A 26707-nucleotide genomic window follows, 5' to 3' on the forward strand; every position below is an offset into this window, starting at 1 on the left:
CATAGGCACTGGGGCACTTTGTAATTCCTTGCTGAAGTTAGCACCACTGTGTTGGTTCACTGATGACATGAGCAAGTTCTTGAGTTCTTGGGAGAAGCACCTGGGTGCCCTGTTGCTCTTTGGCTCAGATGAGTGACCCTGGGTGGGCTTGTTGGTACCCTGGCTCAAGTCCCATTATGGTGCACTCTAATGGGTGCACTCGGGTATACTGGAGCTCCTTAGTTTGAATGGGTGATCCTGAGCAGGGCTTCTCTCTCATCTTTCCTTCAGGCAGAGGCTCCTTCTGGGTTCTTGCTTCCCCAGGTTAGGAAATAGGTTGTTGGTTGTTGGGAATTTTCTTCCTTACTCTATCTGGCTATCCTGGTTTCTGCCTTCTCTGGGGGTTTTGCATGTGTCTCTCCCCAGGTCAAGGCAGTTGGGTGGGCTATGCACATACCTCCCACCCCCAGGTGCACTACTGTGGGGGCAGCATAGTGCCCCCTGTGGGCTGGGCCACTGGGTTGCAGGTCTGTGCTTGCTTACCTCTTGGGCTCGACTGGTGACCGTCCTTGTGTCAATGCACTTGTCAGCAGGCTGCCTGCACAGTGGTGGTGGCTGCTGCAGCAACAGTGGCTGCTGCTGTGACAGTTGGCCACTCTTGTGGTGGTGGTTGCTGTGGCAGACCACCCACATGGCAGTAGTGTCAGTGCCAGCAGGAGGCTGCCTATGTGAGGACACTCCACACTCCTGCCAGCTGTCGGTGGGTCTGCCCTCAGCTCCTGAGATCCCATGCTCCTGCTAGCTGGCTGAGGCATCGATCCCAACTTTTCTCATCACACTTGACCCCATTGGCTCTGTTTGCTCCAGAAGTTGAGACTCCTGTGCTTTGTGCGGGTCATGGCACCTCTGGCCCAGACCCAGGGAGTTTGAGGCACAGACATGACACTTGAGCCTGCCCACTTTGCAGGCTTCCCCCTGGTGGCCATGAAAGGAGATGAGTCCAGAGCCGAAGATGGCTCAATCCTGTTTCCTAACATGTTAACACTCCATGATAAGGAAGTGTTTTGCCAAGGAAGAGTTTTCTGAAAATAGCCAGCCAATCTATTAATAACATCCTCCCACCTTCCCCTGTGGCCATCTCCCCTCAGTGTGTCAAATTTTAAGCTCAAGAGACTTCTGGTTCCTGTGTGTGGGGTCGAAGGAGTCCTGTCAGAACGCCCCAGCCCCAAAACAGGACAATTGCTGATGCCACTTTTGGCAGTAGAGATGGTAGATATTCAGGAAGCGTTTCTTTTCCATCAACAGCAGTCCACTTTGGCACCATCCACCACCCAGAGGAAACCATTTGCAGCTAGGGCTATCCTGCTGGACAAAGGCTGTCGCATCTGACTCCGCTGCCTGGAGCCTGTGGAGGACAGGGTTACACCACTAACAGGCAGCTTGGCTGTGTCAGGGTGTCCATGAGGTACATGTCTAAGTGACACCAGCAGGTTGCTGAGGTCACTGGGCTGGGCAGGGGTAGGTGTCATGTGGAGGGAAGGGGAAGGGAAGGCACACGTGGCATGACATGGTGCCAATGACGGCCTCTGCAGGCTGCACTGGCCAGGATGGCTGCTTCTAAACAGTGTCCTGGGGTGGCGTGGGGAACTTGGAGAGCCCCCAGCTCCTACCCAATGCTGCTGGACCATCAAGGTGACAGTGGGTCTCAGGACAAATGTCCCCTCTCATCATAGCCTGGTGTGGCTGAGGGTCTCTCCTGCGCTATGATCACAGCCTCCCTCCCCCTTAGGGTTTCAATTGAACACAGTCCTGACCCAACATCAACATCCTTAATGAAAATCCGCATTTCCAAATGTTTTCTTGAACTCGGATGATCAGCCTTTATACACCAAGCTCTGTGTTAGAGTCCCCCAACAGTTGAGGGCAACGTAGCCCCAATGCTGCTTCTCCCTCTCTGACGATTTCGAGGTGAACACCTCCTGCACAAACCCTTAGTCCATTTGTGCTGCTATAAGAAAATACCTAAGACTGACTAGTTTATAAAGAATAGAAATTTATTTCTCACAGTTGTGGAAGCTGCGAAGTCCAGGATCAAGGCACTGACAGGTTTGGTGTCTGGTCTCTGCAGAAGAGAAGTGCTAGGTCCTCACATGGCAGAAGGTGGAAGGCAAAAGTGAGCCCAACGCTGCACCTAGTCTCTATTATAAGGGCTTTCATCCCATTTACAAGATGGGGCCTCATGGCCTAACCACCTCTTAAATGCCCCAACTCTAATGCCATCACACTGGATATTAGTTTCAACATCTGAATTTTGAAGACACAGTCAAACCACACCCCATACCCACCCAGCCCCACATCCCCCCAGCCCTGCAACTGCTCATACCCATGCATGGTCCAACAGATGAAGGGCCTGTGAAGCGACCCTTGTGCCTCTCGTCACCCTCCACACCCCACACTGAGGAAGCTTTTCAGAGCATGAACGAGCACAAGGCTCTAATACCTGGGGGAGGGCTGGGAACTGTCCTTCATGGCTCAGGTAAGGGATTGGGCACTCAGAGTTTAGCAATTGCCCAAGGTCGACAGCCAGCCAGAAGCAGACCTGATCACACCCAAAGAGCATGGGGCAGAACCAGGTGATGGTAGTGGTAGTGGTGGGGAACCTGCCTCAGTTTTCCCATCTGCAACAAATCCTTGGGGAAGCCATGGAGTGAAATGGATCACAAGTTCAGCAGACCGTGGAGTGGCTGGGGGACAGGAGGGTGTTAGACTGAAGCACAAGGGACAGGAATGTGGTCCTGGGCTGGAGCCCAGCTGAACCACGTTGTCACACCTGCAGGTCCCACCACCCTTCAGCTCAATCTCTCATCTATGAGGACCATCTTGTAGGGGTGCACAATGGCTGGCCGTCACGCCTGACTGCTTACATGTGGGCCCACAACTGCTGCTCTGTTTCCCGGCCCTGCCACCCTCCCCCACTAGACTGCAGGGTCTCAGGGCCCTGCCCAGATGACAGCTCTGTGCACATCAGCAGGGTTAGCACCCCCACACCAGGCTGGGCACCAGACGGGAGCAGAGGGTGGGGCCAGCAGCTGCCTCCAGGCTATGCAGGGGGAGCCACAGAAACACGCCCCAGCCTCCCCTGCAGGCTGAGTCACAGCTGAGTCTGCTGGGAGGCTTCTTGGAAAGCTCTTGTTTCCAATCAGAGACATAGGTGAGGTGGCTGCTTCAACTCCTTTCTCTTTTTCTGACCTTGATGTGATGACTGCAACAGCAGCCACCTTGTGACCATGAGGAAAGGCCCAGGGACCCCAGAGATGCTGAGCTCAGGGAATGCATCAGTCCCTTGTCACGACCCTCCATGGCAGCTGCTGAACTCCCGGGTGTGGGCTGGAGGAAGCCTGGCAGTGTGCCCAGAGAAGCCAGGAAAGAGGGCTGCTGGCAACCCCACAGAAGCAGGACATGAACCCCACTTTGGAGACCTCTGCCTCACCCCCAGGGCCCTTTGAATCCTGCAGGATCACAGCCAGCCTGGATGGCCCCTGATCTGTGCAGCCCGAGTTGTGGTGGCTTTGCTAGGCTTTGGGGGACTTATACATCTGTAGCAGTGAGGACTGGGGGGGGGGGGTGTCCCTGGTCCCCCACATACCCCCAGACACAGAAGGGGGCCTAAGAATTCCACAGAATGTTCACAAACCCTTCTCCAAAGTATCCCACCTCCTCACTGCACACTTACTGGGCACTGAAGTCCAGAGGATGGCAACTCTGCCCATGTTGGTGGCCAGGGCTCAGGCAGCCATGCCATGACCACAGCAGAGCAGTGTGGGGCCAGTGGTTTGGGGGCTGCCGGGTGTCTCTGTAGGGATCTCTCTGGCTCACCAGGCTCCAGTCCACCACCCTTCGACCCCAACTCTAGTCTTCACCTTCCACTCACCTGGGCTTGCATTTCTGCATCTACAGCAGGGCTTGGGCCAACAACATCATCTTATAGCCAGCCTTGGTGGGGCTGAGAGTAAGGGGTACCAGGAGGAAGGGCCAGATCACCAGGTAGCAGGGTGGGGCAGCTGCTTCCTAAGCCCCTAAGCATCAGCACCCGCCTAGGCAGGTCCGGGCAGGCCCAAGCCAGGCACCAGCCAAGCCTTGCTGTGGCCGACCTCTGCCCAGAAACCACATCAGAATGGGGTGAGAGCCCAAAGGGACAGCCACCAGGATTGCCCATGCCAGGCCCTTCTCATCCGTGATCCCACAAGACGGGGGGCGTGAGGCAGCACGTGTAGCCAATGCGCCTCTTTCTCCAACAGCCTCCCTGCCCCTGCTGCCTGCTGTCTGAGATCCCCCAGGGCTGTGCTGCGTCAGCCAGACAAAGGCTTTGCCTCTTGGCCCATCCAGACGACAGGGCCCCGAGACCAAGCCCACCAGGTACTGGCCAGTACGCCTCCGAAAAGACCCAGTGCGGACACACAGGCCACCCGATGAGGGCTTCAGACCTGGAGAATCAGACAAGGGCACAACAGAAGTCATGGATTTGCAGGAGACAGGTATTGTGACCACAGGTGGTCAGAAACAAAAGGCACTGACATCTTTTAGAAGCCGCGGTGACTTCACCTTCTAGGACTAAACTTTGAGGAAAACTGCTGTTTTTAGAAACAGACTTTAAGGCCTCTGTACGTAGCTCAAGCTGTTGGCGAATGTGGTTTTTATGACACTCTGAAAAGGAAAGTGCTCCTGCGTAACTTGGACAGGGTGCTGATACCTCCTACACACAGCCTTCCCCAGCCGAGCACACGGTGCAGCCTCTGACGGTGCAAGGTAGTGACGCAGTGACCACTGGAGGCCACCCTAGCCTGGCACAAGGTGTTGGACGGCAACTGGCAGGGCAGCTCACAAGCGACTGGGGAGGTTGATGGGGGCCTAACTACACCTGGCACCCCAAGTCCACAGGGTTGAGGGGGCCTCCCCAATGAACCAGGAGTCAACCTCAGCCCTTCATGCCCTTGGAAACGGTCTTCCCTGGGGGGCGTCCGTACCTCATGAAGATGACTTTAGAAGCACACAAAATCAGGGCCTACTGCCATATAAGCATTGGGAAACACACACACAATAGAACATCAAGAGCCACCACCCCCCAGCACATTTCAAAATAGGACGAGTCATCGTGTCAGGCTCATGTTGCAACCTGCTCTTGCTCCCTCTGTGCCGGCGTACCGCTGTGAGATGCCGTGTTGTGTGAGACTTGCTGGCATTGACTATTCTCCGATATCACGACAATGATACTTCTGTGCAACTACTTGTTGTTGTGCTTTGTACACATCCAAGATCCTAGAGATGCCCCCACACTGAAGCGTCTCCATTGCGGGTGAGGTCAGCGTGGGGAGGGAGGGGCGAGGCAGGCATAGGAGCACAGCCCCAGCCTGCCAGTGGCCACATGTGGGGACAGGCCAGGCATGGGGAGCACAGGAATTCATGTGTGTACATGCACGCATGCATGCACCCCACTGGCCTTGTTCTGAGTGCAGCTTCCAAAAGGAAAGAGCTGTAAGGTGTACTCCCATCATGTGGCACTTCCTGCCCAGTGCCAGGACACCCTCTCTAGGGAACAGCCTATAGTTTCCTCTCCCTTCCCAAAGTTAATAGTCACTGAGGTCTGGGGAGCCTGAGCTGGGCTAGGTCAGTTATCCTGACCAAGAGTTGGCCAGTCTTCCTAGGGCAGAGGCCCCACTAAGGTTGCCACCAACACTCCGAGGAGTGGCCTGAGACAGTCTGTGCTGAGGTGCCACCTGCACCCAGGCATGTGGTCACGTAGGCTACAAGGACGGACCACAAAGCCATGCTCAGTAAAAGCAGTCAGATGGGTGCACGAGGTAGGACCCCACTGATGTGAAAGCACCAGAAGCATCAAATCCGGACATGGTGGGCTGCAGGTGGCAGGGGCTGGGGGACGTGCCTACCACTGGCCATGGGGTTTCTTTCTAGGGCAATGGAAATGCTCTGGACTTGACAGGTGGTGGTTGCACAACCCTGTGAGTGTGCCAGATGCCACTGAACTGTATACTTTAAAATGGTCCACGTTACGTGGATTTTAGCAAAATAAAGTTTTTTCAAAAATGAAAGCGTTGGGTCAGATGGTTCTGTCTTCCTCATGCTGAGCAGCAAAGAGGGCTGAGGGTTCAAGTTCTTGGAGGCCTGGCCTGCAGAGCTGTGGCCACTGGGGCTGTCGGGAATGGCACAGGTGTACCTGGCCTGCTCCCGTGTCTCCCACATGCAGCTGGGTTGTGTTTGGACCATGGGTCATGAGCCCAGGAAAGTCTTGGTGCTCAGGCCTCACACTCTGCCCCGTGGCTCCTGCAGTCACACGGCCTAGAGTAGAGAGCCCAAGGCTGCACACCAGCAAGGAACATAGAGGCTCTGGAAAGGGACTGCACCCGCCTGTGAGCTCCACCATGGGGACCCAGGCTGCAGGAAATGTCTGTCCTCTGTTTCAGGAACCCTGACCTTTGGCATCCAGGTGGGAGCAGAGAACCCCTCCCCACTCAAAAGCTGAAGCCCAGACACTGCTCTTTCTGGCCTTCCCTGTAGCTGCGGTGCAGAGCCCATGGGCAGTGTGAGATGGGGGACAAGAGCATGCTTGGGGCCAGAGCCACAGCATATAGTCTCCCTTTACCAATGCCCACAGAGGACCTCTGAGGACCTCGACCTAGTCCAGACAGCTTCAGCCACCCTGCTCGCCTGCAGTCAGCAAGGGCCAGCCCCATCTAGCAGTGCTTGAGGGCCTGGGCACTACACACCGCCCACTGCTGCGGGGCCTCTTCAGAGTCACGCATACCTTCTCCCCAGACGAGTGAGCTTCAGTCTGCACCCGGCCCCTAGAAAATGATGAACTCTTCACTCTGGTGTTTCCGCAATAAGGGAAGAGGTCACCCAGCAGAAGGTTTTGCCGGGATGTACAAGTGCACCCAGAGGTCACTGCAGGTGCGAGAACTGGGCTAGATTACCCAGAGGAATGGACACCATCAACCACGAATGACACTGGATCTCACTGAGAAGCCCCTGATGTGGGCCTGCGCCATGCTGAGAATAATCACACTCTTCTGCTCTTCGCGTCTCTCTTTATTAAGATTTGTGCTTAGTATACAGAGGTATCTGGTAAACACATCCACTTAGGACACTGAACGCTTCACTGCAACAGGCAGGACAGATCGCTGTTTTTCACCACAACGCACTCCTTTCTCAGGCTCATCAACTAAACAAATTGGGAGGCTGCTCTCATCCCAGCCTACCCTGCAGGCTTCCCACGGGCTCCTGAGCAGCCCCCACTGCAGCCTATGTGGAAACGCAAGCTTGTGACAGAAACCCGCAGGACTTGCACATGACGACGACAGACACACTCACATGTGTGCTTCCCAAGGGACAACCCTGGAGGCCGGCAGGGCAGAAACAGATACATCCACACCAGCACAGTGACACTCAGGAAGAAACCACCCACGGCTTTACAATCTGGTCATACTCCCTTCATCTATTACCTTCACCATCCAGGACTCCTGGGACTATGTACAGTGACATGGTATCCCTTTACTGCTGACATGATAGGACGGACAATTCACCACCACCCCGGAGCTGCTTCCCGCATGCCAAAGGGGATAAGAATAAAGTCTCTGTCTCATGACAAAAACGGTACATACAAATTAAAACTCAAAAAAAGGTAAAGACATGACACTGAAGACTACCTACAAGGCTAGTTCTTTGTAGAGACCACAGGCTCTGGAGACTGAAGAAACTCATACGGGTCGTGGGTCACATCTGGCTGCTCCCCAACACTAAGGCGAGAAGGACTTCCTGCAATTTTGAGAAAAACAGGGCATGATAGATGAGAAAAACAACACATGATAGATCTGCAATACAGGGCTCATGGAACCAAAAATGTCTGTTCATGTGGCCCAGTGCTAGCCAGGCCCAGGACCCGCTGACAGCCACAGCTCCTAGGACACAGGCGCACCTGCTCACTCACTCCCCAGGGAGAGGGCATTTCCTCATGGATGGGCTGGGCTGTCTGTCCAAATACTTAGGGAGGGGTCGGCCCCAACCCTCCACACAGCATGGCTGTGCTCCTACAGGAAAGAAAGCTCTTGGGCCAGGGGTCCCTCAGACAAATCCTGGACCCCAAGCAGCTCTGGTGTCATCGCAAGAGTCACACTGGGACATTAGGGCCTCAGCTCTTGAACTGACCCAGGGTCACCAGAACCTGCTTCAGGCACTACTTGGTTAATGCCTTGATCACAAGGTTGATGGGACTGAAAATACTGGTACTTCTTCAGACACCTGAGCTAAACAAAACAGACAGCTGAAGCTGACTTTTTTCTTGGAAAAAATGTCATGATTCATTATGCTGAAAGGATAATTCAGCACAGATCTCCTCACCTAATGATGTTGTTTCATCCCAAAAAACCCATCCTAAATTGAAAATACCTTAAGCTGAAAATGCACTTAATACACCTAACCTACCGAACACCTTAGCTTAGCCCAGCCCACCTCAAGCGTGCTCAGAATGCTTCCATTAGCCCACCACTGGGCAAAATCACCACCACAAAGCCTGCTTCACAACGAAGGGTTGGAACCTCATGTCGTTTACTGAGTGTGAAAGCAGAGCAGCCGTGTGGCACTTGGAGTGTGGATCCGCACCACTGCAGAACTGAAAACCCTGAGTAGGATCCTCAAGTTGAGGACCGTCTGTATTTGAGAACAAAAGACCAGCCAGAGACACCAGCGAGAAACACTCGGGCACATTCCAGGAGCCACAAAGCTGACGTATGGTGCTGACATCCCAGCCAGCTGTCAGAGGGTGCTGGCCTGTCTCTCCATCCACAGCAGCCCTCGGCCAGGAACAGTCACACGCACTGCAACAGAAATGCTGAAAACCAGGATTCACAGAGGAACCGTGACTGGGACACATGGCTTAGGACTAAAACCTAGAATGGCAGAAAGAGCCATGGGGACAAGTTTGGAGTAGAAACATAGTCCCCAAGCCAACTCCACACATGGCCTTGAAGCTCCTGCAGCTTCTCACTCTGGCTTGTGCCCGGGCTGTGAGCCCTGGGATGCTGTGACGAGAGGACGTCAGAGGACATGAGCCAGGCCTGAAGTCCACAGAATCAACTAAACTCCGCTTAAAACCTCCTGCTCTGTGAAGCTGCCTGGCAGGGGAGCACATGCGCTGAGCCTGGGGATGGAGGCAACCGCAGGAAGGCAGCAAGGCCAGCATTCCCCGGCCTGGACCCCCACCACCCTCAGGCTCCCACCCCTGGGACCCCCAGTCTTTCTGGACTCTGAGGCCTCAGTGCAAGGCCCGCCTTACCCAGGTGGTGCTGGTCTCTCTCGGAGGCGTTGGACAGGGAGCTGAGGTTGGATGATGGCCGGGAACCCCCGCGCTCTGCCTGCGCTTCGTGCAGGTCCTGCAGCAACTTAGTCGTCTCGTCCAAGTTCAGGTGGGTTTCGTCGTGGTCCAGCTCCTTCTTCACTTTCCCTGTAAACATGGGAACAACCGGACGCTGCTGAGCTTGGCTGGCCCAGCCCGAGGGCAGGAGTGCACAGGCGGCAGTGCAAGGAGGGCCAGCACTGGCGCTGTCCTCCATCTTCTCTCACTCGCTCCAAGACTTTCAACCCCGCTATGAAGCCGGAAGAGCCACAGCAGGTGAGGCTCACGAGCCTGGAGGGCAGGGCAACCTAGTCAGTGTGGGCAGAGGGGAAGGCAGCCTTGTGGGGAGAGGCAGCAAGCGCCCAGTGTCCTGGACTCCAGCGCCACCTCGAGTCTGAGCCACTTTTGCCCAAACAACGTGGAGAGCTTCAGCTGTGAGAAAGGGCGGGACTGTTGGCTTCCTGCCATCAACAGAGGCCTGCAGATGCCAGCATACCCCCAGCTCACTACCCGGGCCACAGGCAAGTAGGGACCCAACAGGATCAGCTGAGGGCCAGAAAAGGTGAGTTACCCAGAGAGTAACCCAAGGACCCTCATTTGCTCCCAAGTCTTGGCAAAGCACCGACCTGAGCCTGTGTGAGAAGGCACGACTGGGCAAGATGCCCCGACACAATTGCTGGACAAGTCCGAGAGCTCGCTCGCATCTGTGACAGCCTGCATGCCACCAGCCAGGGGTCCAGTCACGCCCTGGGAAGTGGGCAGCCTAACAGGAGCCCACCTTCACCCCATGACAAACGTGGCTCCGGAGCCACTCTCACAACACTTGGATGGGGTCTGACGGACCCCAAGTCACCCAATGGCCTCAGAACAACGGCCACCACAATTCAAAGGTGTGCAAACCAATCTAGCTCCCAGCAGCATACACTGTGTCTGGCACCCAATAAACTACCAGGCATGCCAAGCAGCAGGAAAACACAACCCAAAGCCCAGGGGAGAATCAATACATGAGATGAGGGCATCAGCAGACAGGGTCACAAAAACAGCCACTGGAAATGTGCTCTAAGCACTACACAGGCAGTGGAGACGTGGCGCATGAGGCAAGATGGGAAGACAACATCAGGAAAGCTGAACAGAGCTTCCAGAGACAAAAAAGACAACTGTAGCAAAAGCCACAGGACTGCGGGTGGGTCTCCCATGGCAGGAAGAGAAGGGCCCCTTGGGCTGCATGGAGAGAAGACAGGTAGAGCCTTAGTGGCCTGAGAATGACACTCAGGAATCTCAAGTACAGGAACCTCAGAAAAGGGTGGGCTGGTGACTGCTGAAGAAATTACAGCCGAAATTTTCCATATGTAACAAAAGCTGTAAACCCCTAGGTCTGAGAAGCTGAACAAAACTCAAGAAAAATAAATCTGAAGACAAGCAAACCAAGGCACATCTTAACCAAACTGCTGAAAAGCGGTCATAAAAATAAAATGTTAGAAGTGCTGAAAAAGAGTAGTTGATGTGTGGAAAAGTGCTACAAAAACCCTGGGCCCTGAGTCACCAGTGAGTTCAGCGCGTCCCATGTGACTCCACTGGGAAGGGGACACTGACCTCACCCCACACGCCTTCTCCCTCTGCTGGTTTTGCTCCACGTCCTTTTGCTGTAACAAGTCATAGCCATGAATCCTCCTAGCAAATCAGAGAAGCCGAGGGTGGTCTTGGTGACCCCGACACAGTTGAGGAAATAAAACCAATAGCAAGATGGTAGACTTGAATCAGTCATATTGGTAACTGCACGAAATGAAATGGTCTGAAAAGACCCTAAAAGAAAAAGGCAGACCATGTGAGCTCAGATGACAAAGCGAGGCTTCACTCTGTGGCTCTTTAAAATGGTTTCACGAGATCCACTTTAAATGCCAGGCAGCGCTTCTCAGCCTTGGCAGACATCGGGGCCGGGTCACTGTCCGTACGCGAGGACATGAGACATCCAATGGGCTCTCCCCACTAGATGTCAAAAGCACCCATTTTGTGACATTCTGTGACGACCAAAAACGTGTCCAGGCGTTGCCACATGTCCTCTGGGGGTGGGGGTGGGGCTCTGAGGTGCAGCAGACACAGTCGACGTGAAAGGAGGGGAGAACCACAGGAGAGCTAAGAGGCTGGAACGCTCATCACTGTCGGGCAATTAGACTTCCAGACAACACACGTTCCATGGAACAGAGGGCACTGCCTAATGGTGGGCGGGCCGGCTATTCACGAGGCCACGTCCTCTGGGCATGGTGCACTAACGCCGCTGCTGAGTGAGCAGGAATGAAGCCATGTTGAGACCTAAAACCACATGGGCTGTAGGCAAATTTTAAAAAGGCAGTTTTCTTCCTGGCATGCATTTCTCTGAGTTCCTTCTTTTCCCATGGTTATTTGATATTTTAAACCTTGGTAATGGGGCAAGATGACATTTTTTACATGAATGTAAATTGTTTTCTAGCCAGCCTTGAAGCTGTAGACTCGCACATACTACACAGACCCTGAGATAATAGCAAAGATTAGAGCAGAAACCAGACGAGGCCTTGGCGAGACCTTGCACCTGACTCGTAGACATGGACCCCTCGTAGCTCACGTGCCCCTCCTCCTGCTTTTCATTTCCCATACTCCATTCCCTCAACCCCCTCTTTAAAAACCCCTCAGTAAACCTGAGTCTGAGATGGCTTTAGTCTGGCCATTCTCCTACAGCCGTACTGGAGAGACGGGATAGCCCAACATCTCCTTCAGCTGAATATACGTGCTTTTCTAAACACCGTTTGACTGCTGAGCCTTTTTTACTTTCCTTCTTGAGGGCGCAGGAAGCTGGACCTGAGTTTGATAACATCACCACATGGAATCCAAGGACCCCAGCAGGCTCCAAGGACCCCAGCAACCATAAAGGTATAGTCTGAAGTCAGAAAGGAGATGCAAGCAAGCCCAGTTTGGAGCCATCTGGGAGGTTCCATACAGGACAGTCCCAAAGACAGCAGGGCCCTCACCCTACAGCCAACTGGCCAGGCCAGGCCATCTGGAAATGCACATGCCAGGGACCAGCAACACAGAGGTCATTTCTTTCCAGCCAAGCCTGATAATCTGACCAAGGGGCTCTGAAGACAAAAACCTGCTTCTTCTACTCTCACTCTCAATACAACACTTCTGACTCCAGATGTGGGGGGTTTTCCCCACATGCTGCACAATGCTCCAGCAGACACAAGCTGGGTGTACTCCACTTAAATTCTGACACTGTTGATCTAGAGATAGCATCAGATCCCACGGGCTGAGCGCTCAGTTCCACAAGATTGCCCCAATTCAGACACCAGTAGCTAGCTTCAGGTTATTATGTCTGTGCTTCTGACCAGCCAGCTGTAAAATCAGAGTTCCCATGACTACCCCTCAGGTTCGGTTAATTAAATATTTGATACCCATTTATCACAAAGGACACCCATGAAGAGATGCACAGGGCACAGTGTGGGGATGGGTGCAGAGCTCCCATGCCCTTTCTGGGCAGCTGCCCTCCAGGAACCTCTGAGGACCCAGCATCCTAGAAGCTCTTCGAACCCAGTCCTTCTGGGTTTATGGAGGCTTCTTTAGCAGGCATGACTGATTCCTTGCCATTAGCAATCAGCCAGCCCCTACCACCCTGAGGCTATCCAGGAGTCTCCAGCCACCACCTCATTAGTATTCACAGAGACACTTATTACTTTGGAAATTCCAAAGGTTTTAGGAGCTCTGTAACAGAAACCAGGGTCAAAGACCAAATATTACACAAGATTCTCCCAGAGCTCCTATCTAGTCAGGAAGAGGGGACAGCAGAGACCTAATATTGATTTATTTTTATATCCCAATATCACAGGGACAGAGGTACGGCAGTGAGCAGCCACTACTCACCCAGAGAGCTGAGCATGGAGATGTCCAGAGAGACATCGGAGTACGGCTTCATAGACATGAAATCCAGAACAGAGCCACCACCATCTCCCAAGGTGTCCCCAACCTGCGCAAGACCAGACAAACATCAAGCTTCCATGAAGACACATAAACATTAAAAAAAAAAAAAAAAAAAAAAAGAAATGCTACTTAATATCGACTTTTGAAATCACTAATTATTTCCTGAGCTTGGGTCCACTACAAATAAGTGAGGACAAGACCAGGCCCATTCACCGAGGAAGTTTCTGCAGTCCAAGGGGCCGTCTGTTTGAGCTCACGAATGTGTGCAAATCCATGTCCAAGAAAAATCTACTCAGACCAAAAATGCCAAAGAATCCTTTGCTAACTTTTTGGGAATCTACAGGGAGCTAAAGGAATTTGGGAGAGACACTATGCTGTCGGTAGACACACAGAATCTAAAGGGTCCATGACTATTGTTCAGGAACTTCACACAGCAAACAATGTGGCAGATTCCCAAACCAAGGCTTTTTCTTTCCTTCTCCCAGCGAGGGGTGTCCTGAGGGAGATCCACAACTACCCCCTCGGCTCTCTCTCCGCTCCGCCCCCTGCAGTCCAGCTTTTGCACTCAGGACCATGCTAAGGGCTCTCTCAAAGTTCCCAAAGACCCCAGACCAAACCCCACATGTAGCAATTGCCCAAGGCCCACATTTCATGGTAGGATCCAGGGCCGCCTCCCTGAAGACAGGTTCTGTGCTAAGCTCCCCACTGCACCCAGCCCACCGTGCCACAGACAACACTTGCTACTTGCCAGGCAGGCCCCAGAGTGGGCCCACCCCCACCCACCCCTTGCAGGGTGTCCCGTGAGGAAAGCACCTGGCAGTGTTGTTGTTTTGAAATTCCTGTTTCTAGATTTGGAAGAATGCATCGTGGCTCACCTCAGGTTATTAAAGAAAAATGGGGAGACATGATCACTTAATCATCAGAAAATCAGTTTCTAATTTAAATAATACACGAAGCTTTTCTCCATCATCCCACTCCAAAGGCTGAACACAACTGTCTCTGCATGAATCCTAATACTAAGCTTTTACCTACATGTCCAAAAAACTCACCTTTACTTCGTCTGGAGGTTTCATGGGAACATTTCTCCTCTGCAAAGTAAAACAGGTGAGAAACCAGTTTTTCCAAAACAGATTAATATAGAAGGACAATGTATTCATATCACACACACATACATAAAATAGAACCAGCTCTTTCGCTGCTCGCCATGTCCACACTACACTAACGGGTTAAAGCTGGGGGTCTTGCAGGGTTCTCTTCACAGCCAGCAGCCAGCACCCCCACTGGCCCACTCATTCAGCACCAGCCAAGACCCCAGTGGACTGAGCTGGGGAGAGCACCCCATGGGGGTGGGATGGAGACGAAGGGTAGAAAGGACACTCAATGCTGTTCCTGCAGCCCTGGATGGTTTAAAACACAAGAAAAAAGTCAGATGTGGTGCTCAGACCCCCAAGGGCAGCTCAGGTAAAGGTCCTGGTGGTCTAACCTGCAACATCATCAAGCACCTGAGACGTGCTGTTGTCCTGGAGGAGGCAGGCGTGCTCAGGAACAGAGGAGCTGAGAGCTCAGGGCACCCCTGCTGCAGGTGGGCTGGGTGTGGGTCCTGTGTCCTGCCCTTAGCCCACCGCACTATTGGCCCCCACAGCCCCTTTGTCCCATGCTCTGGCAGGAGCATTACAAATGCTCTAGTTTTGCATATGTGCCTCAAAAAGTCCTTGGGCACTTGCTCTTTCACGTCTGTGATATTTGTTCAAAATAATGTTTCTGAGATTCACTTATGATTTTCACCAGCTTTCAGTTAGAAAATAAATATTGCCATTCCACCAGGAGCCAGGAGCCAAAACATTCTCAGAGATCAAGGAAGGTGGAGAGTCACGTAAACCCCACCCAGCCAGGGCAGAGGCCTCGCTAAAAACTCGCAGTCAGGGGAAGCCTCAGCAGGGCCACTCCTTAACATTAAGGCCAAACTAGCCCTCGAGTAAATGCTGCCCTAGGCCCATCCTAACAAGCTTCAAAACAAGCCTGATAGGACCCGGTGATTGATCCGCAAGTAACTTAATGCTTTGCAAAAATGAACATCAATACTCTTAAAAGAAAACAAAACCCAGACCAGCCTTGTCCAACAAAAATATAACGTAAACATATATCTTATTTTAAATTTTCTATTAGCCACATTAAAATTGTGTAATTAATTGTAACATTTTATTTAATCCAGTATACTGAAGAGTTTTATTCCAACATGTAATCCATATAAAATAGTCAATGACATATTTCTACATTCCTTTTTTTGTATTAGTCTTTAAAATTCCAGTATGTAGTTCACACTTACGACACGTTAAAACTCAAACTCGCCACATTTAAATTTCCCAGTGGCCACATGTGGCTCGTGGCTGTTTATTAGACAGTGAGGATCTAGACTCTCAACATGGTAACACAATGCCTGGAATCCATCAAAAACTGCTAGACACAACAAAGCAGCCAACTGTGACCTGTGACCATAGGGACATCTGTCAACAGAAAGAGATCAGAAATGAGATGAGAGATTTAGTGAGTAAGGGCTTTATAAGGAGCTGTAACAAACATAAACATGCACAAAGATTTAAAGGAAAACATGAGCGTAATATGAAGAGAATGGAAAACACAAAAAAGAACCAAATGGAATTCTAGAGATGAAAAACACAATGCAGGTATACCTTGGAGATATTGCGGGTTCGGTTCCAGACTACTGGAGCAGAGCATATATCATGATAAAGTGAGCCACAAACATTTTGGTTTCCTGATATAAAATTATGTTTGTAGGGTAAACACTTCAAGACATTGGTCTGGGCAAAATATCTATGGAGAAGACTTCGAAAGCACAGACAGACAAAAAATAGACATATGGGATTATATCAAACTAAAAAGCTTCTGCACAGCAAAATAAGCAATCAACAAAACGAAGAGGCAACCAGAAGAATGGGAGAAAATATTTGCAAGCTGCTCATCTGACAAGGAATTAATATCAGAGTATACAAGAAACTTAAGCAACTCAAAAGCAAAAAAAAAATAATAATAATAATCTGATTAAAAAATGGGCAACAGACATTTCCCAAAAGTAGACATACAAATGATCAATAGGCATATGAAAAAATTCTCAGCATCCCTAATTATCAGGCAAATGCAAATCAAAACCACAACGAGATATCATCTCACCCCAGATAGAGTGGCTATTATCAAAAAGACAGAAAATAACAAATGCTGGTGAGGACGCAGAAGAGGAACCCTTATACACTGTTGGTGGGAGTAAATTAGTACAGCCACTATGGAAAACAGTATGGGGGGTTCCTCAAAAAACTAGAAATAGAACTACCTTATAGGTCAGCAATCCCACTGCTGGGTATTGATCCAAAGGAAAGGAAATTAGCACACCAAAGAGACACCTATACCCCCGTGTTTACTGAAGCACTGTTCACAATCACCAAGGATACGGAATCAACCTAGGTGTCCGTCGATGGGTGAGTGGATTAAAAAAATGTGGTGAACACACAATGGATTACTACTCAGCTACGAAAAAAGAATAAAATCCTGCCATTTGTGGCAACATGGATGAACTCGATAGACATTATGTTAAGTGAAGTAAGCCAGGCACAAAAAGAGGAATACCACGTTCTCACATGTGGAAGCTTTAAAAAAAAAAAAAAAAAAAAAAGTGAGTTTTTAGAAGCAAAGACTAGAATTGTAGTTACTAGAGGCTGGGGAAGAAAGGAGATATAGGGAGATGCTGGTTAATGGATACAAAATTATAGCTACACAGAAAAAGTAAGCTCTGATGGTGTACAGTAGTCCTAGGCATCTATAACTTAAAAAAATTTATATTATGTTCTCAAATGACTAGAAAAGAGTTCAAATGTCTTCATCACAAAGAAAATAACGATAAATTCTGTCATATTAAATATGCTCATAAGTATGCTAATTACCAATTTGATCACCACATACTGTATACAGGTATTGAAATATAACTCTGTACCCCATAAATGTGTCAATTAAAAAACAAATTTGAAAATAATTTAATTAAAATCACATTTATGCTATACTATACTAAGTACACAACAGCATCATGTCTAAAAGCAATGTACATACTTTAATTAAAAAATACTTTTTTGCTAAAAAATGCTAACGATCATCTGAGCCTCCAGCGAGTTGCAATCTTCTTGATGGTGGAGGGTCCTGCCTCGATGTTGGTGGCTGCTGACTGATCAGGGTGGTGGCTGCTGACTGATCAGGGTAGTGGCTGCTAAACGCTGGAGTGGCTATGGCAATTTCTTAAAATAAGACAACAGTGGAAGTCTGCCATGTTGATGGACTCTTCCTTTCACGAAAAGATTTCTCAGTAGCAGGTGATGCTGTTTGAGAGCATTTTACCCAGGATAGAACTTCTTTCAAAATTGGAGTCAGTTCTCTCAAACCCTGCTGCTGCCTTATCAACTAAGTTTATGTAATAGTCTAAATCCTTTGCTGCCATTTTAACACTGTCCACAGTATCTACACCAGGAGTAGAATCCATTTCAAGAAAAGAAATTTTGAAAAGAATCTTTTTTCCTGAGCAGTAGGTCTCAACAATGAGTAAGTAAACCATGCCGTAAACAGATGTGCTGTCATCCAGGCTTTGATATTCCATTTACAGAGCACAGGCAAGGTAGATTTAATTCTTAAGGGCCCTAGGATTTTTGGAATGGTAAATGAGCACTGGCTTCAAGTTAAAGTCAGCCACTGCATTAGCCCCTAACAAGAGAGTCAGCCTGTCCTTTGAAGCTTTGAAGCCAGGCACTGACTTCTCTTTCACTGTGAAAGTCCTAGATGGCATCTTCTTCCAATAAAAGGCCGTTTTGTCTACACTGAAAATCTGTTGTTTGGTGTCACCACCTTCATCCATGATCTCAGCTGACTCTTCTGGGTGACCTGCTGCAGCTTCTACGTCAGCACCTGCTGCCTTGCTCTGCACTCTGATGTCACGGAGATGGCTTCCTTTCTTAAACCTCATGAACCAGCCTCTGCTGGCTTCAGACTTGTTTTCTGCAGCTTCCCCACCTCTCTCAGCCTTCACAGAACTGAAGGGAGACAGGAGGGCCTACCTCTGGGTTAGGCTTCGGCTTAAGGGAACACTGTGGCTGGAGTGGCTCTCATCCAGACCACCGAGACTTTCCCTGCGCCAGCAGTGAAGCCGTTTCACGTTCTCATCACTCCTGTTCGCTGGAGAGGCACTTTCAACTTCCTTCAAGAGTCTTCCCTCTGCAGTCACAGCATGGCTATTTGCCCAGGAGGCCTCACTTTCGGCCTGTCTTGACTCTCAACACGCCTTCCTCACTGAGCTTCATCTCCAGCTTTTGATTTAAGGTGAGAGACCTGCGACACTTCCTTTCCACTTGATCGCCAAGAGGCCACTGCAGGGTTGTTAACTGGCCTAATTTGAATATCGTTGTGTCTCAGGGAATAGGGAGGCCGGAGGAGAGGGAGAGAGACGGTGGAATGGCCCGTTGGTGGAGCAGTCACAACACACACATTTAATGCCTAAGTTCACCTTCCTACAGTGCAGATCGTGGCACCCAAAACAATTACAATGGCCACATCAAAGGTCACTGACCACAGGTCACTGTGTGATGATAATGAGAAAGTCTGAGATACTGCAAGAATGACCAAAATGTGACAGACAGGAAGTGAGCACCTCTCAATAGAAGAGAGACACCAGCAGATCCACTCAATGAAGGGCTGCCACAAACCTTCAATTAGTAAAAAAAACACAATCATCTGCCAAGTGCAATAGAGCAAGGTGCAATCTGATGAAGTCTGCCTATGTAGTAGCTCAGTACACGCCTCACAAGCCAGGAGTTCATGACAACCTTAGACGTGCCTGAGAAGAGTTTAGTGAACAGGAAGCCATGACAACAGAAACTACCCAAACTAAAAAACTCAAAACCCCCAAAAAAGAACAGAACATAGTAACATGTGAAATAATATCAAGACACCAAACACGTGCCAAAGACCCAGAAAAAAGAGGCAAGAGCAGAAATGATGTGTGAGCAAGTAACAGCTAATATCTCCCAAGAAAACTTCCAACTTTGATGAAAACTGTAAGCTGATAGATCCAAGAAGCTCCACAAACTTCAAGCAGAATGAACATAAAGAAAGGCATCCTAAGGCACATGGAAAATAAATGCTAAAGACCAGTGATGAAGACAGAAGTCGGAAAGCATCAGCGCTCTGGCCAGCCACTCTCCTGTAAAGGATGAGCGTAAACGTCAGAGGCTTCTCCAGCCACACCCTGTCTGTAGCATTCTCTTTTCTGTTAACGACCTTTTAAAAATGTAAAGACATTCTTAGCATGTGGCACGGACGGAGGAAGTAAGGCTGGAGGTCAGATCTAGGCCCCGGACCTTGACAAAGACGGAAAACTAGGATCACAAGGGCTACAGACGCCACAGAAGCAAGCAGGTCTGAAGTCATTCACAGCACAGAGAAGGGGGAAAAAAAAAAAAAAAAAAAAGTAAAACCCCATGTCCAGGTAAAATGAATTCCAAAAACGAAGGCAAAAGAAAGACTTTCAGACAAACAACAGAAGCTGACAGAATTCACTGTCGGCAAATCTGAACAATAAGAAATACTAGAGTAAGTTCTCCAGGATGAAGGAAAATGGCAGCAAATGGAAGAAATCCAGGCACAAAGAAAGCTGTGAGGAATGCCAAAAATGGTGAATGTGCAAAAAAAGTTTCTTTAAAAGACAACAAACTATTTAAAGCAAAATTAAAAACCAATGAGGGAAGAATATCTGGAGATTACCTAAAAACAGCACACTCTTCACTAAGAACCCACCCAGGCTGGATGATCTTGTACAAGGCACGACCCCCTGCGCAGCACACCTGCTTCAGCTGGAAGAGCATCCTTGAGTGGTCTCCGCCTGTGATCTGGTCCAGGAGGTCGTCCACCATTTTCTTGCTGTAACTCCCCGCATCCTTCACAAATTCCTGCAGGCTACAAGGGGACCGAGTGAGAACATGTTGGGAAAAAAGCTATGTGCTCCAATTTCAGGATTTTGCAGGCTGCCAATTCTGGCAGTACAGATTACAGAAGCCTGCTGTCATACCTTGGCAGACCTTTCTCTGTGAACCTCTCAGACACGGTATTCTGGGGGCAGTAGATGGACAGTTGTCATTAGACTTTCAAAGTGGCCCATGACTCAAAAGTGTTAAAAAGATCTCCAGGAAAAAAAAAAGCAAGACAAAGAACAATATATATACACATATACACACATACACAATACATATAACTACATAGTACGTGCTGTTCTTTTAAAAAATTCCTCTCTGCTGATTTTGGATTTAAAAGTACGGAGGTGGTTGTGAGCAGCTGCCTCCTGGTGGGAGTGGAGCAAAGGGGACACGCAGGAGGCTTCCAATGTACACAGTTAGTATCACTTTCATTTTCTGACCATATAAATGCATTAGCATAAGAAAATAAAATAAAATAGGCAAACAAAATTCAAAGTGGGCAGGAAGCAAAAATCCAGTCCCCAGATGTCAAAGACCTTCACGAACAGGAACAAGGAGGGTTGCTGTTCTAGAAGCTAAACTGTGATGACGTGAAACAGCCCGACAGGACTGTGTAAAGGGCAGCGACACACTGCCACATTCCGTGTGCGTGCACCCCTGGGCCAGAGGTGCCCCGGGACAGGATCTGCAGGGTGTGCGCCCAGCCTGCCCCAGCCCTGTGCCACCTGCTTTCCTGTGGCGCCCACAGCGCCATTGCTATGACCTCTGTTGCACAACACAGAGAACCTGTGCATGTTCTAGTCATCTGGTGACAACTGCCTCCTTAACAACGGGGCACTGGCATCCTTGAAGAGCCGGGAGCCACTAATGGGGTAACATGAGGGGCACTGACACCTGTAGAGCCCAGTCTGGCTGAGGGCTCCCCAGTGAGCGATGGAGAGGCGGGATGGGGAATCACCAGGCCTTTGGTTTCTGACTTATGAGACCGTCTGCTGTGGCTGAATGTGTCCCCTCCAACACTCAGGCTGAGACTTAATCCCCAATGTGGTAGCTGAAAGAGGAGACTGGATTGCGAGGTCTATACCCTCATGGACAGGTCAATCCACTCATGGATTTGGGGGTTACCATGAGAGTAGAGCGGCAGCTTCATGAGAAGAGGAAGCGGGCACATCAGCACACTCAGCCCTTGGACTGTGACACTGCCTGCATACCCCGAGACTCTACAGCATCCCCACCAAGAAGAGCGCCTCCCCAGATGTGCCTCTCAACTTTGGACTTCCCAGCCTCCAAAACCATAAGAAACTTTTCTTTATAAATTATCCAGTTTAAAGTATTCTAAGTGACAGAAAACAGATGAAGATGCCACCTTCTCTCAAAAAAAATTTCCTCCTCAGTTTTCCACTTTTACATTTTTTTATCCCAAGAGTCTTGGTCAGATATTCCTTTCTTTTATTAGGAATTAACTGAATTCTTGTTTATTTTTCAAATATATTCTGCATTCTTTCAGGAACAAAACAAAGGTCTGATATGGAAAGATTCCATTTCTTAGAAGCTAGCAAAATTGTTATTTTCCCTATAAAAAATTACTAAAATTCTTCAAGAGTGACCCACTTCTACTTCGTGACAGAAAACAAAAAACAGAACACACAGAGGGAAGACCACGTAAGGACACAGGGAGAAAACAGCCATCTACCAGCCAAGGAGAGTGGCCCCAGGAGAAACCAGCCCTGAAGATACCTTGGTCTGAGACGCCCAGCCTCCAGGCCTGTGAGAGAATACCTGTCTGTTGTTTAAGCCACCCCATCTGGGGGACTTTGTTGTGGCATCCCCAGCTGACTAATGCAGTCACGGAGAAACACATTTCCATACAACTGTAAAACAAAACTCTTTCCTGAGCTACAGCCTGACTCATAGCCTTCTACAGATTGGGAATAAGTTTCTGGATCTCAACAGGGCCTGCAGCAGACCAGCGTGGATTCCTGACAACATGGAAATCCCTGCTGCCGTCTGGACCTGCTGCAGTGGCTCCCTCCCACACGTGCACAAGCAGGGCCCACACATGGCTCACCTCAGCGCACACTGCACGCCCGTCTCATCTCCGTAGGCCGAATATAGCAGCTCCATTTCATCTGACTTCAAGTCGCCAAACACTGAATTGTTCTGCATTGAAAGTGCAGTACTGGCACTAGAGAGAAACGTGACTAAGGAAAAGGAAAAGGAACGACATCAGGTCTTCGCTCAAGGACACCTGGCACAGGCCATGCTCAGCTTCTGCCCTGGGCTGGCCAACCTCACCTGCCCACACAGCCGGTCCCTCCTTTCTCCTTCTGTCTGAAGTTCTTGCTCCCGAGTGTTGCTAAAGTAGGAAAAGCTTCCCGTACACAACCAGAAGGATCAACTCATCAGCCTTGCTTTACCTCCATGGGCCAAAAGCTGCAGGGAACTGACCTAACATGCTGTAATGGAGTGAGCTCTGAGAAGCACAAGAGCTTCGTGGTGCAGGCAGAGGGCACTAACTGGTCAGCTTATCTGTGGAATCCCACCCACAGATGCCTTGGGAACTGAGCCCACAAGGGCCCGCTGCTGCAGAAGGACGCGAGCACAAGTTGATGGCCCATGTTAGAGCAGCTTCCTCAGCCTGCACGAGGAAGACACCACGGGCCGGGTGATGCTGTGCCATGCCCTGTGTGCTGCAAGGTGTTGAGCAGCACCCTGGCTTCTCCCTGAGGGATGCCAGTAGAAGCCCCCATGTGACAATCAAATGTTTGCAGATGCTGCCATCTATCCCCTGTGGCCGAGGACTGTATCTGAGGATGAGGACGAGCAATGTCTTGAAAAGAAAATGTGCAGAGCACCGACAGTCATGACGCAGGGTCCCGGAGGAAGAAAGAACATTCCAGAAAGGAGGAAGCAAATTGAGCTGTCCCGTTAGCGACACGGTGCAAGCAGCTAGGACAGGGAGGGCAGGCAGGAGCGGGTTTCCCTGAGGCTATCCGTGGGAGTGACCCCAAGCTGACCTTCCAGAGAGCAGCCTGGTGGCAGCGCAAGCAGAAGGGGCAGGCAGGAGCGATGGGGGAGTCCTGGCAGCAATCCAACAAAAATCAGTAGTGGAGAAGGGAAGGAGAAACAGGCGAGGGTCATGTGCTCTGACCCCCAGGAATGATGTTTCTGTCAGTGCTACTGGGACAGAAAACACAGGGATGGCAAAACGCCAACAATGTGAAGCTTAGGTGGTGGGAACTCAGGTGCCACCGTATGTCTTTACGACACTCTGCACCTTTGAGATCTCTCAAAATAAAAAAAAAATTCACGTAAGTACATCCAGGTTTGGACCAGGGATGGCTATTTTCCCTCCACAAGGAAGGAAGGAAGAAAACATTCCTTCCTAGGCTAGGTTCACAAAGAAGCACCTGCCTGTTCTCCAGCATCACAACACGAATACACACACATGCACTCCAAATCCAGGCAAAAAGCCTAGCACAAATGTAAAACAGCCACACGTACAAACACCAACCACCTCCCAGGCAGCAGCACACCCACACGCCCCTCCAATGACTACCGCATCCACCACCACGCAAGGGTGTGTCCACACCACCCGGCAGCATCACCACCCTACAAGTGCGTAAAATGTGATAGGTTCTGTTGGAAGGAATAAGAATCTCACTGCTAGATTACCATCAGCAGGCCCCGAGAGTTCAGGCTACCACTGTAGACAGTGGTAGCTGTCAGGACACACAGCCCAGGGGTGAGACCCACCCAGCAATAAAGAGCAAACAGGAAAAAAGAAACTCACCCAATGTAATTTTCCCCCGTCACTTTAACTGATCATAACTTTGTGAGTTTTAAAATCTGAATGCAGATGTAATAAGAACATGAGATCTTGAGGGAGGGACTAACAATTCCATCATCCGCCATTACTCAATAAGCCCCTGCTCCTCTTCCTCAGCTCCTGAGGGTGATGCCCACGGTGGACAGGGAGCTGCATACTTACCTTTGTTTCTCCTCTCATCTTTGAAGCCCAGTGTCGTGAAGCCCGGGAGCAGCTTGCTGGAAAGTGAGCTCAGGTCCACCGGGTGTGTCTCTTCTTCTGCAACAGAGGACACAGGTGGCCGTGAGCAGATACCTTCTCTACATCACAAAGGATTTGTGTGGAGGAAGTGGGGGCAGGAACTCTAATGAATTTACAAAAGTAAACCACTATTCTCATCACTAACTGCATTTCAATTCATAATTACCCCAAAGTCAACATAATGAAATACTTCATATCTCTGACTACCACACCAACAATACATTTTCTGATTGACCACTCAACACCTCCAAAAAGAAATCTTATCCTGTATGCCACGACAGCAGAAGAGTGGAGCCTCTGCCTTCTGTGCATTCGTGATGGCACGCCTGCAGGGCTGAATCTGTCCTCCATACATTGCTTGTCGAACTGCGCAGGGCCCCACAATGCCCACTCGGAACCTCAATCTCCATGTTTGCTTTCTAAGCTTAGTAGTGACTAATTCGCCTACTCTCCCTTATGGAGAATACTGTGACTCATTCCAGCTGAAGACTGAAGAAACTGGTCAGCGTTTATACTCTGTGTACATCACTCATCTAGGGCTGGGTGAAAGAACTCCGCCAGGCACAAGCCCTGCGGGAGCCGCCCCACGTGTGGGCAAGACCAAGACAAAGCAGGAAGACATAAAGGCCAGCCCTCGCGCAGTTTCATTTCCCTTGTGTGTGCCTATGAGTGCATTACAAATCCTGGTGAATTACGCTTTTCTCCAGGACAAGTTTTGAATTATTTTTCAAGGAGATGAAAAAGGGTAAGAACTTCTTAAAGACCAAGAACATGTCCTATCAGGTTGTACAGACCCAGAACACATGTCCTCCTTCAAGAGCATCCTTGATTAATTGTCAAATGGGCCTTTGACCTTCTGAAACCGCTGTAAAGCTTCACAGAGCAGAGGGTCCATGTGCTGGTGTCTGAGGAAGCAGTGCTGACTTAAGCCCTTGCTGATGTTATCAGCAAAGTTCAGCCTTGCAGACTTCTCGGCAGCTTTTTGGGAGCGTGACCCCAAGTCCCACTGCCATCCTGAAGAACCCCAAGAAGGTATGACCAGCACCCTGGCCCCTCTGGACGACCACCCACGGTTGCCTCTCAGCACAGCATCACGTCAAGGGTGTGTGCAGGATCAGGAAGCCAACAGCTCCTCCTGCTGCCCCTTTACAATACGTGGTATCCACATGTGACAAGTCCCCGGTCCCTGCATGTGAATGTCATCAGGACAGCGTGCAGGCAACAGAAAGCCCATCCCAAGCAGCCACACCCACCGTCAGGGTCCGGCTGGACTGTGTTGACCACGCTGTAGAGCAGGCTCCCATCTCCACTCCTCTTCAGGTAGCCCATCTGCAAGGAAGCACCACCTGAATGTCTGCCCCCTGGAGGGACATCATTTGATTCCCACAGTTGAGATTTCTACCAAACCACAAATAAAATGGAGGCCAACAGCATGGCTTAACTTGTGTAAAACCCAGAATGCCACAAAAGTTATTAGTTTCTTCATGAACAAATGCCTCTCGACTCAATGCAGGAATTCAGGGCTGGCCTGCTAGTGACAAGAGTGCACAGATGCACAATAGAGAACTTAGACTCCTTGTCACCCTCTAAAAGGGGTGCTTTTGAAACAAAAACCTTTACCCAGAAGCAAACACTGAAAATCGTTCATAAGCCTGAACAAAACGACATGAAACAAGATAGCCGGTCAACAAGATGTACTGCCACCTGATGCTCCATCTCTAAAGCTCAAGAACTTATTTCCTTTTAAAAACCCACCACCAAACACCACAATCCTGTCTACAGGCCTTCAGGAGGATCCAGGAAGAGGTGGCACCTCTGAGGGGGATTCGGAGGGCTGTCTGTGCAGAGGATGGCCAGGCTCAGTGAGAGGGGCCATCCATGCAGGTGACAGGTATCGGTTGGCCCGAGTGGAGTGGCCAGTGAGCAGTGTCAGAGCGCAGCCAGGGGGAGAGCAAATTGGGGGGAGAGGTGGGAGATAAGTGAAACGAGGCACTGATCAAATCAGTCTATAATGGGCAACAGGTTTCTCAGCAAAGTTGCAAAACCGAAAGGGAAAAAAGCGATGCTGGATGGAATTGGAGATTTCAGTGTGAACATTACTTTCAGTAAATGTAAACACAGGCGCCGAATACAGACTTCCTTCTAGAAGCTGTGTGTTATGTACATGGTGCATACATATGCACATGCATTTCCCAGCTCTACCGCTGACAGGGCCTCACCCAGCACCCATATCTTGGTTCCTAAACAAGGTTCTACACTAAGGGAACCAGGGCTGAAGCACAGCCT

At 50.0% G+C, this 26707-nt stretch overlaps 1 protein-coding gene across 5 annotated transcripts in view; it reads right to left on the minus strand.

Annotated features, from left to right (window-relative positions):
- Nucleotides 1-7070: 7070 nt before the first annotated feature.
- Nucleotides 7071-26707, minus strand: part of BRD9 (bromodomain containing 9) — a 30025-nt gene continuing 10388 nt past the window's right edge. For 4 of the 5 annotated variants that reach the window (XM_063085483.1, XM_063085482.1, XM_063085481.1 and 1 more), the window contains 8 exons: nt 25675-25750; nt 24344-24439; nt 22421-22553; nt 20224-20335; nt 14383-14421; nt 13277-13379; nt 9326-9493; nt 7071-7809 (listed from right to left, as the gene is read on the minus strand). In XM_063085483.1, coding sequence (XP_062941553.1) covers nt 7709-7809; nt 9326-9493; nt 13277-13379; nt 14383-14421; nt 20224-20335; nt 22421-22553; nt 24344-24439; nt 25675-25750 — 828 coding nt within the window. In that variant the 3' untranslated portion in view covers nt 7071-7708. Of the gene's footprint in view, nt 7810-9325; nt 9494-13276; nt 13380-14382; nt 14422-20176; nt 20336-22420; nt 22554-24343; nt 24440-25674; nt 25751-26707 lie in introns of those variants that run through there. The other variant, XM_063085484.1, reaches the window with a different exon arrangement.

Source organism: Cynocephalus volans, chromosome 2 (genome assembly GCF_027409185.1).
Source record: "Cynocephalus volans isolate mCynVol1 chromosome 2, mCynVol1.pri, whole genome shotgun sequence".
NCBI lineage: Eukaryota > Metazoa > Chordata > Mammalia > Dermoptera > Cynocephalidae > Cynocephalus > Cynocephalus volans.